General features: G+C 35.3%; 1 protein-coding gene across 1 annotated transcript in view; it reads left to right on the top strand.

The window, feature by feature from the left end:
• Positions 1-122: 122 nt before the first annotated feature.
• Positions 123-12,737, top strand: part of LOC121388589 (general transcription factor 3C polypeptide 6-like) — a 30,170-nt gene continuing 17,555 nt past the window's right edge. The window contains exons 1-3 of the mRNA XM_041519989.1: positions 123-168; positions 9,492-9,572; positions 11,026-11,134. Coding sequence (XP_041375923.1) covers positions 148-168; positions 9,492-9,572; positions 11,026-11,134 — 211 coding nt within the window. The 5' untranslated portion in view covers positions 123-147. The remainder of the gene's footprint in view (positions 169-9,491; positions 9,573-11,025; positions 11,135-12,737) is intronic.

Here is a 12,737-nt window from a genome sequence, read left to right as displayed (position 1 = left end):
CTTGTTTTGTTGAAACATCATAGTAAAGGAATCAAAACCAAAAAACTCAGTCTACAAGAGAATGTGAGTCTCGTTTAATATGGACCTTAAAAGTCTAAATTAATATATAACTTGAAATAGTAATAAATAGGATAATCGACGTTCAAAATGGAAGACGAATGGGAAGAAGTGAGTTTTGGAAAACACATAAAATTAATTATTATTACACAGTGATATAAATGCTCAAAATGGGGTCACCCAAAATATGCCAAAACCCCGCTTTTTGGCATATTTACAATCAAAAAACTTTTTCCCAATCAAAAAACCTCACTAAGAATAAACATTTTACTGACTTTGTTGTTTGCAGAACTTGAGCTTGACAGAGATCAAAAGAAGGAAAGCAGGGTTCGAACTTAACGGTCGCCCGATCGCCCCTGGCGACTGAAAATGACGACGGGCGACTGAAAACCCACAGTAAGGTTGCCCGCCTGGCGACCGTTTTTTTTTTTTTTTTTAAATCAATAATTAATAAATAAATAAAAGTACAGCTATGTAGTCTACTTTGCACCATGAAAAAGTGTAGGTGACTAGGTCTGCTTTTACATATAAACATATGCCCAATATAAGAATAGGTGTAAGGTAAGTTAAGTGGCATGTAAAATTGGGCACAAATTCATGTCGACAAGATTCAGCCCTGGTTATGTGTACACGTCATAGATCGTATCCACTGAACATTATATTTTAGGATTTTTTAAAATTATTATTATTTCATTGAGATGGGGTGGGGGGAGGAAGGGGTTATGTCGGTTATACCAGTGCTCAATGTTAATAAATGTTTTCTCTTATAATCTGTTGCAATATTGTTTGCTTTTTTAGAAAATATTATTCGGGCAAGTGAAAATAGATCCTGGCAAGTGAAAGTGCTGTCACCACTTGCCCGGATGGCAACTCAAAAAAAAAGTTAAATGCAGACACTGGGAAGGTAATGGTTTATTTAACGACGCACTCAACACATTTTATTTACTGTTATATGGCGTCGGACATATGGTTAAGGACCACACAATTATTGAGGGAGGAAACCCGCTGTCGCCACTTCATGGGCTATGCTTTTCAATTAGCAGCAAGGGATCTTTTATATGCACCATCCCATAGACAGGATAGCACATACCATGGCCTTTGATGTACGAGTCGTGGTGCAGAAATAGCCCAATGGGCCCACTGATGGGAATCGATCCCAAACTGACTGCGCATCAAGCGAGCACTTTACCACTGGGCTACGTCCCGCCCCTAGATCAAAAGAAAGTCAAGTGGACTCGGATTCCAGTAGAGAAAGATGCTCCGTCTGTATTTTAGCAACCTGGCAAGCTGAACCAGAAAAAACGCCCACAGACCGAGAGAGCTACACCACGATACTTGTAGACTGTGTATAAAATGTATTTATATGATAACAATAATCGGAAGGTAACGCTTTCCTCTCCGGGAAACATACGATTTATGCACTGTTAGGTCTACTCACATTTGATGTTTCATAAACTCTAAAATCTTTTCTGTTCCGCATTTTACCAACAAGGCGGAAACGGACAGATGCGCATGTTTAGGCCCGACAACATTATTATTACGACTATATTTCTGCTTGGTGTAAATCATATGATATTGATAAAATGTCAACTCAGTAAAAAAAACACTTATTGAATTCGATTTTGGCAAAATGATTTTCTTAGTGAGGTTTTTTGATTGGAAAAAAAGTTTTTGTATTGTAAATATGCCAAAAACAGGGTTTTTGGCATATTTCGGATGACCACTTTTAGATCACAAATGGCTGAACGCTTTTCAGTTTGGTGCCTTGTCCCAGTTGTGATAATCGGAACCCATCGGAAACTAATTAAAAAATTAATATATATATATATATATATATAAAAAAAAAAAATATATATATATATTAAAAAAATAAATATATATATATATATATATATATATATAAAAAGTAGGGGAACCTGAAATATTAATGTTAATATCAACTACTAGACCAAACATATGTTTTGACCACAGATATCCTAGTAAAGAACATTCAGGTCTGTTTATCAACACACCGAACCACATTCCATAGTTTGCATATGCATCACGCATTTGCCCCGTACACATGCGTGGGGTGTCATTCTTGATTTTGATAATTTTACTGATGAAATATTAATGTTAATATCAACTACTAGACCAAACATATGTTTTGACCACAGATATCCTAGTAAAGAACATTCAGGTCTGTTTATCAACACACCGAACCACATTCCATAGTTTGCATATGCATCACGCATTTGCCCCGTACACATGCGTGGGGTGTCATTCTTGATTTTGATAATTTTACTGATAAAAAACCCGTCAACTTTCAAATTTCACTTCTGACCCCATTCGTCCTTCAAGATCTTTGGTGGTCATAAAACCTACTGTAATACTGAACTACCGGTTGCAATGTTTGCCCAATTAATTCACTATTATCATATAACCATTCCCCACAGTTAATATACCTTACAATTTTGGCAATTGTAAATTCTTATTAGAGTACCCCTACTTTTTTTTAAGAGTATATATGGATGGATACAGACAGACAGACAGACAGACAGACAGACACACACAGAGAATGCCTTTGTTATGCTATGGAATTTACTACAACTTATTTATTTCTTATCCCATTGTAAATTGCACACAAAAATAGTATTTGTATGTTATTTCCAAAACTCTTTTACTTTTCATCTTACGTCAAACCAAACTGAAATTATTTAAAAAAAATAGTTTTTCATGGAATGATGGGATGGACTATAAGTCTGCACACCTAAGCATTTGTGTTATATTTTAAAGTTAAAATCTTTCTTTAAAAATATTTGTTTCACCGCCAGAGTACAATGGAACAATATATGTGTTACTACTGAAAGTTATTATTTTTTTTTTTTTTAAACTCAAGTAATGAGCCCATTTTCAGTGGCACCCCTCTGTATTTACTGGTCTACATGATGGCACATAAGTCTGTGCAGCAAACATTAAAACAACCACTTCTGTCGCTAATATTCACAGAAACAACAACAGGTAATGGATCCGACTTCTTGTAAGTTCTAGACAATAAACACTTCCTATTATAGTCTATTTCAGGAAAATTTAGATTATGCAAATGAGATAAATATAAATGGTGTTCCATGGATGCTTCTTAGTTTGGAAAATGACAATATGAAAAAAAGGGCCATGTCAAAATGTATGATCATTATTCAACAAAAGTTGTCTGTTATTAACTGTGTAAATGAGCACAAATAGTGTTCGTTAGAAATATAGAACAATTAATGATAATTTTGAAACAGAGAATGGCTAAGAATCGGCCATGCTGTAAACTTTATAGTCTGTGCAGCCATATTGGTTGTGTTGTGTCACTCGGAGGAAAATTCAAAGTATGCTTGGATGTTTACGTTAACAGGTAAAATAAAACATAGATTTCATTTATGGATTCATAAATTACAATACGGTATGTATTGAAGCTTCTATGTAAACTTACATGGGTAAGTTGATATGCATCATTGATTATTACAGTGGTGACAGACGTGTTGACAGGTGATACAAAAACATGTTGATCAAGGCTGGCAAAAGTATACTTTTAGTGCATTAATTCAGAGGTTTTTTCAATCAAATTGTTATTTACCAGTTTTATACATATATTCACAATCAAGATATGTTGTTTTAACAATTGTTTTATGAATTAACTTAACGTTGTTTCAGGGGACAATATTTCGAAATCAGAGGTAACCAGAAATTGGTTCACATGGTTTTTACCTAGGTAACCATGTGTTCGGTTGTGTGAATTATATTTGCGTAACCTGTGGGTTAACTGATTGGTTACCTCAAAGTTACATTGAAATTATATTTTAAATACATAATTTTTAGCTCAAACATAAAGTTAAAACAAAATACAAAAGAAAACATTTTATAAAACAGATTCTTTAATGCTTGCTAAAGTTAACAAAATAGATACAATTCCAGATTCCTTTTCTCGTTTTGCGGTGGCTAAGTTACTTTCATTTTATCGATGGTACCTCAATACCACAGTAACATTCCAAATGTTTGTTTTTTAAAACTCATTATGCCATGTTAGTATTTTTCAACTTTTGTAACACTTTTTTGGATTTCTGTTTATGTTAAAACTGTTTTCAACATTTGTAAAATAGAATATCTAATATATATTCCTTTAGAGATAAAATAGCAGTAGATAATTTAGCCGCACCCAGCGGTCCGTGCACATTTCTTTAAAACTTTAGGCTCAGCTCTATACTGAGCATTTAATTTAGACTGGTCGCAAGTTACAACTGTTGCAATATAACATTGTCTACTGGTTTGCTGCACATCAAGTATCTAAAATTCAGTCTAAAACATTTGTTGGAATACTAGTCGAATTTTGGATCTCGAAATTACAATACTCAACTGTATAATAAACTTCCTGTAATTGTAAAGTTTGCAAGTTTTAAATTCTGAACGTCAACAGGTCAAGACGTAACTGATTTGCAGTTCGCATAAATTTAATTTTGCGTAACCGACACGCAAACAGAACGGCGGTTCGCATGAATATTGTGCCCTGTTTGTTTACAAACATACCCCAACATTTGTTTCAAGACGTAATGGAACGTAATTAACATGCGCAGACTTTTGTGCAGCGCAGACTAATGTGACATGAGTGTATAATATGTATACATACATACATTCAGTGTTCTCGCTGCTCCATTTAAGCGGGGCGACCCACCCTGCTATTGCATTTTGCTGCCCTCCTTTCACGTTCTGCCGCCTTCCTTTATTTTTCTGCACACCTCTTTATTTTCCTGAACCCTACTATATGGAAAAGCAACTGACAAAAAACTTCAGTAGCTTACGACAGTTGCCGTAACGTAAATTTCAACACACTATTTTGTCCTATACCTATATCCATTTGTATGTTTGCTACACACAATAAAAGTTATATTGTATTTGAGCAATGAAAACATTTTATTAATTATCGATTCGGCAATCTCTGACTAAAAAACACTTATTTGACACCAAATTTGTCACTTGATCAGAATGGTCATTGTGTCTTTTGTGTCCACTATCGTCTGATATTTTGTCATCAGTTGTAGATTTAATTGGTTGTAACTGATTATATTTACTTTCTATCATGTTTATTCATCAATTCTTGATAAAATATTAGAAAATTTTCATTTTTGGGGGGATATCACCAGTTATAAAAACAACTGAAGTGGTAGCTAGTTTTCATCATTAAACTCCTTTATCTTGGGTGCTAAATAATATATTCACCACCTGTACAAAAACAAAACTTTTTATCAGCTGGCGATATCAAAGCGATTGATTCATTCAATGAAGATGGAAATAAAATGAACAGAACATTTTTTTGTCCCACATTAGGGGATCACTTTTCTAAAATCTTTATTGTTTTTCATTTATCTTGAAATATTTATTAAAATAATATTAAAACTTTGATCAGTTCAGCAAAACGAATGCCCATGAAGGTCAGACCAACAGTATCTCTTGTTCAACTAATGGTACATAAAAGATCAGTGGATTGTTTGCCATATATAACACACTATTTGTTATTAATATCTATTTCTGATCTGAAAAATATCACATACTTCTTTTGATTGTTTTGATTTTCTTGCATGAACATTTGAGAATTTTTTTTTTCAAAGCTGCAATCTCGCCTCACATTAATTATAATTTCATTTAAACATATACTACTCAAAAGAATTTAAGGGTCAGACGATATTTTCGACATTATTTTCTGAATGTCAATTATATTAGCTAGACCATAATGTCACGCATGGTATTGTTCCATTTTGATGAAAGTGGGTCTAAGCAACCCATAAATGAATTAAAATCCACTGTCATTGACACTGTCGACTAGTTCTAATGGCGAAAACATGCTTACATTTGCACGTAAATTAGGGCGAAAGCGAAAGGTCTGCTAAGTGCCCATAACTTGCTTTTTCACAAAGCGCTTCATTTGCACGCTTTGCACGTGTATTCCATGTTCCCAATGCTGAATTTCCATATAATTGGAGCTTGCGTTCGTGTACGGTGCACACTCCAAATTCGACAATGGTACGACTTCAACTGACTATCGAAGATCGAGGAAGGGCTATTGCTTGGCTTCAGGATGGCAATACGCAAAGAAATGTTGCTCTGAGACTTGGTGTCAGTCAGAGTGTTGTTGGCCGACTGTGGCAACGGTACCAAGCAACGAATTCTGTTCGAAATCGTCCACGTTCGGGAAGACCCCGAAGCCCTACAAATAGAGAGGACCGCTACATCACCAATATGGCTATACGTCATCGCACAACCACTGCACGCCGATTACGTGACAATCTGCGGACTGCGACTGGAACTCGAGTGTCTGATCAAACCATACGCAATCGTCTGAGAGCCAATAATCTACGCTGCCGTCGCCAGGCTGTTCGACCACCACTCCTACCACGTCACAGAACGGCCAGACATCACTGGTGCACGCTTCATTTGCGGTGGCAACGTGCTCAGTGGGGTCGAGTAATGTTCACTGATGAGTCCAGGTTTAGTCTCCAGTTCAATGACAGTCGGGTTCGTGTCTACAGATGTCCTGGGGAGCGCTTCGCTGACGTTAACGTTAGATAACGTCACCGGTTCGGTGGTGGCAGCGTCATGGTGTGGGGCGGCATCTCTATCCACCACAGGACCCCCCTCTATGTGGTGGATGGCAATCTGAATGGAATCTGCTATCTGAATGAGATTATCCGGCCATTGGTTCTCCCAGGCCTTCAGCAGATTGGCGGCGGGGCAGTTCTGCAGGATGACAATGCCAGACCCCACCGCGCCAGGGTGGTAACGGACTTTCTCAGACAACAAGGTATCGCCAGGATGGATTGGCCAGCATATTCGCCTGACTTGGCCCCAATAGAGCACGCCTGGGATGAATTAGGCAGGAGAGTTCGGGATAACCATGCCCCTCCGGCCAACCTTCATGATCTGGGTCAACTTCTTATGGCAGAGTGGCAGGCCATTCCCCAAGAGTTCTTCAGACATCTGATCAACAGCATGAGGCAACGATGTGTCGAATGTATTCGCGCCAGGGGTGGATTCACACACTATTAAACGAATGTTCTAATGTGTAAAATCCATGTTTGACAACCTTCAACTTTGACAGCATGTCATGTGACTTTCTTGTATACAGTGATGTTTATTTGTGGTTTTTTGTAAATATTGAACAATAAATAAAAAAATTGGTGTAGTTTACATCATCAATCTAATACACTCTGAAACTTATTTGGTTATAAATTTTTGACCCTTAAATTCTTTTGAGTAGTATACAAACACACCTACAGTTTTAATGAATTGTGTGTGATGGTAACACAGTTGTAATAGATAAATGTTTATAGTGCGTCCCTTGGGGAATGCATTTTTTCATACTATGGAATTTACTTCAAGTTATTTATTTCTGAGCCACTTGTTTTCTAAATTACACACAAAAATAGTATATTTTTGTTATTTCCAAAACACTTTTATTTTTATTTGTATGTCAAACCAAACTTAAATTATTTACAAAAACAACAAAACAACATTTTTGTAGGAGAATGGGATGGACTATATGTAATATTCCGATCAGAACAGTCCCCTTCCCTACGTGCTATATATATTTTTTTCAATGTATTTCCGGGGACGCATGACCCGACCCCTCCCCTAAAAACACCACTAGCCAGTCTAGACTTCCTCTACACAATTTTCTGCACACGCGTCTGTTTGACTAAATATTTTGTTTACTGCAAATTAATTAATGTTAAAATGAAGACATTGTTTTATACATGATTATAAGCGTAAGTTGCAGGCAAAACAAAAAAAACTTAATATTTTAAAATACCCCCCTCAACAAATTTACCCCCCCCCCAAAAAAAAAAACCCACCCCAGTAACAACAACAAATCCGCCCCCAAATAAACAATAGCCTACAAAACAAGCCTACACACCCAGTACACACGCACAACCAAAAACAACCCAGACAAACATGCACATTAAAAAAAGAGAGTTTTATCTGTGTACATATATCAGTGGCATAGGAAAGTGGCAAGGCTGGGGGTAGGGGGCATGCAAGCACACACACACACACATATATCAGTGGCGTAGGAAGGTGCCAAAAAGTGTGGGGGGAGGGGCACACTTTTATATTTACACACTTTTACACTATTATAAAGCAAAATATTGATCATTGCACTATGTCCATCTGACAATGACAATGGACTCGGTGTCAGACAGTAGAAACCTTATCGTTAGGCAAGGAAGTGAATTTCTGTATCATTAGTTTCATTACATGCAAATATCAAAACTTTATTAAGGTGCCGTTTTAATGAGTCAATCATCAATGAGGGGTGGGATGTAGCCCAGTGGTAAAGCATTCGCTTTATGCACGGTCGGTCTGGGATCGATCCCTGTCGGTGGACCCATTGGGCTGTTTCTGGTTCCAGCCAGTGCACCACGACTGCCCCTTTTCTTGGTCTCCCCAAGACGTGTTCGTAAGTATTTCTGTTGAGCACAAAACATATTGTACATTTTCTTTTCTGTAAAAGGAGATTGCACACAATCTGACAAACAATAATAGAAATAGAAAACTTTATTAATGTCAAAAAATAAAAAAAGAAGTTGACGACTAATTCACAATTCAGTAGTAACAAAAAGCCTTTGTTGCAAGCGACTGGAGCGTTAACGCGCTGGAAATAATTTAGTGGCTGATTGGGACTGCTTAGAGCTATGCAAATCAAGGGCAGATAAGTATGTTTCTAATAGAGGCTATATGACTAATTCTGTACTGTATGTACTATGCAACTTGATTTTCGTAGTAAATGGAATTAGATTTTTTGGTGACCAACACTGTCTAATTAACAGTGCCTGCGATTGGTTGTGCTTCAGTTTGCGTCAAAATCAATGTGACCCATCACCAGTCCAAAATGTTTTGATGACATCACATATCAGTATGTGTATTGTTTATTTTGAACAACATTAGACACTATACCCTCTTCTCTGTCACTAACCACTGACAACTAACGACTAACCCACTGTCCTGGACAGACAGCCCAGATTGCTGAGGTGTGTGCCCAGGACAGCATGCTTGAACCTTAATTGGATATAAGCACAAAATGAAATGATGAAAAAGAAAGAGATGATAGTTGGGGCCTGCAGAGTGTATTTGGAAATGGGAGGGCAGAGATGTCGGTGTGATGGAAAGATGAGGTCCCGAACCTATTAGTGGGTGGGGCCCATGCTTCTCCAAGATGCTTCCAATTATATCTGATACTAGCAGCTTAAACCCCCTACCCCCCAATATTTTGTCTGATTTACTTTAATGATGAGGCATATATATGTTGATTGAAATGCAATGTGTATCAGTTTAAGCCACTGTATTGTTGTCTGTGGGATTTGATTTGGTGGTATACACCTTTTAAGACTGCATTTCTCTTCTTGTTTATCTTGTTTAAGGAATCGACATTGGTTGTGGAGTTATCTGGAGTTATTGACAAAGACTTTTTGATGAAAGACCAACAAGAATGTCATGTTCTGGTGAGTACTAACTGTGCAGGCATGGCAAATTACAATCTAGATAATGTTCGACATTGATAACCAGTTAAAGGGACATACCCTAGTTTTTAAACACTACGGCATATTTTTTACTATTTGAGCCGTTTTTGATAACTGAAATCATACTTTACTTAAATTTTATTGTTTAGATTATCCATTTTCGTACATTGTAAGTGTTTTTGGTCATCCTTGTGTTTTTAATATCACAAAATGCATTTCGCATATTTTTAAAAACCCACGTGCGTCTAAGAGGTAACAGTTATGGAGTTGAGTTTTAGTCTATTTTAGAGGGTATTTCACTATTTCAAAGTCACAGACTCATGTTTCACTAAATTGTAACTTTATCCAAATGTGTTACAGGTTTATAGATTAACTAAACTGAAACTAGGGTCTGTCTCTTTAAAAATATACTGGAAAATCATGTTAAAGCAAGTTTTTTAATGAACAATAAGACAAACAAATTTGCTTCTTTTTTCTTAGAACTTTTTTTTTTTAAAAACACTACAAACATTTAACATAGGATGAAGTAATTATTTTTTGTGACATTATAAACATGGATGATGGCTTATCTTGTGAAGATAAGAATGGAAAATTTGGTGAGGCTTGCTGACATTCTATTACATTGACTAGTTATTATTTTTATCTTCTAATCCATCAAAAATTAAGTGGAAAAACTTTTATTTCTGTTTATGTTGGCTGCACGATGATCTAAGTGAAATGAATGATTTTGTAATGTATTTATGCATGCGATGTAACGTGACATGGCATCAAACGTTGTAATATACTAGTATACATGTATGACTTTGCTTAAATCAGTGATGATAATCGGCCAGTAGAATCAATGGTTGCAGGATTAATAATCTGCTATTGTTTTATGATACATTCAGGGTATTGACATCGAGAGACCACTGCTACTATTGTTTTGTGATACATTCAGGGTATTGACACCGAGAGACCACTGCTACTATTGTTTGTGATACATTCAGGGTATTGACACCGAGAGACCACTGCTACTATTGTTTGTGATACATTCAGGGTATTGACACCGAGAGACCACTGCTACTATTGTTTTGTGATACATTCAGGGTATTGACACCGAGAGACCACTGCTACTATTGTTTTGTGATACATTCAGGGTATTGACACCGAGAGACCACTGCTACTATTGTTTTGTGATACATTCAGGGTATTGACACCGAGAGACCACTGCTACTATTGTTTTGTGATACATTCAGGGTATTGACACCGAGAGACCACTGCTACTATTGTTTTGTGATACATTCAGGGTATTGACACCGAGAGACCACTGCTACTATTGTTTTGTGATACATTCAGGGTATTGACACCGAGAGACCACTGCTACTATTGTTTTGTGATACATTCAGGGTATTGACACCGAGAGACCACTGCTACTATTGTTTTGTGATACATTCAGGGTATTGACACCGAGAGACCACTGCTGCAGATAGGAAGTTATGTATTTTCTGGCAAATACGAAGACTCGCTCGGAACCTGTGTTCTGTTTGCAGAAAACTCACAAACAGGTAAACACTATTTAAGTGGCATTCTTATTTTTGTATTAGTCGTACCGACTTGTCACATGCAATCGAATCATACTGTTAGAACACCCAAGTCATATCGAAGTCGTACTGATTAGGACATGTCCTAATTCTCACGACAAATCGCATACAAGTTATAACAAGTCAGTGTGACAAGTCATAATGAGAACGGCGCTTTACACAAATACACACATCATAGAATATATATCTATACATTTTATAACCATTGCCTGTAGTTTTAATGTAAACATAATTATTACCCAATATATATCTATAAATTTTATAACCATTGCCTGTAGTTTTAATGTAAACATATTTATTACCCAATATATATCTATACATTTTATAACCATTGCCTGTAGTTTTAATGTAAACATAATTATTACCCAATATATATCTATACATTTTATAACCATTGCCTGTAGTTTTAATGTAAACATATTTATTACCCAATATATATCTATACATTTTATAACCATTGCCTGTAGTTTTAATGTAAACATAATTATTACCCAATATATATCTATACATTTTATAACCATTGCCTGTAGTTTTAATGTAAACATATTTATTACCCAATATATATCTATACATTTTATAACCATTGCCTGTAGTTTTAATGTAAACATAATTATTACCCAATATATATCTATACATTTTATAACCATTGCCTGTAGTTTTAATGTAAACATAATTATTACCCAATATATATCTATACATTTTATAACCATTGCCTGTAGTTTTAATGTAAACATAATTATTACCCAATATATATCTATACATTTTATAACCATTGCCTGTAGTTTTAATGTAAACATAATTATTACCCAATATATATCTATACATTTTATAACCATTGCCTGTAGTTTTAATGTAAACATAATTATTACCCAATATATATCTATACATTTTATAACCATTGCCTGTAGTTTTAATGTAAACATAATTATTACCCAATATATATCTATAAATTTTATAACCATTGCCTGTAGTTATAATGTAAACATAATTATTACCCAATATATATCTATATATTTTATAATCATTGCCTGTAGTTATAATGTAAACATAATTATTACCCAATATATATCTATATATTTTATAATCATTGCCTGTAGTTATAAAGTAAAAATAATTATTACCCAATATATATCTTATAAACATTTATTACCCAATATATATCTTATAAACATTTATTACCCAATATATATCTATATATTTTATAACCATTGCCTGTAGTTTTAATGTAAACATAATTATTACCCAATATATATCTATATATTTTATAATCATTGCCTGTAGTTATAATGTAAACATAATTATTACCCAATATATACCTATATATTTTTATAACCAATGCAGTTTGCTTTTAATGTGATACTAAACAAATATATCTAATGTAGATCTTTGAATGTATTACTACAACATGCTAAGGTGACTGGAAGTGTACGTGACCTCCTCAACCAGGCCAACTTCTGGTTACAACTCAGAGACAAGACAGACAGATAACGAGAGGCACTGTTGGTTTCATGTCTGTCTGTCTGTCTATCCGTCTGTCCCACATATGCTTTCCGGATGCTTTTTGCAG

The sequence above is a fragment of the Gigantopelta aegis genome, chromosome 14 (assembly GCF_016097555.1).
Source record: "Gigantopelta aegis isolate Gae_Host chromosome 14, Gae_host_genome, whole genome shotgun sequence".
Classification (NCBI taxonomy): Eukaryota; Metazoa; Mollusca; class Gastropoda; order Neomphalida; family Peltospiridae; genus Gigantopelta; species Gigantopelta aegis.
The sequence above is the reverse complement of the archived record's forward strand: the minus strand, read 5'-3'. Positions and strand labels throughout refer to the sequence as shown.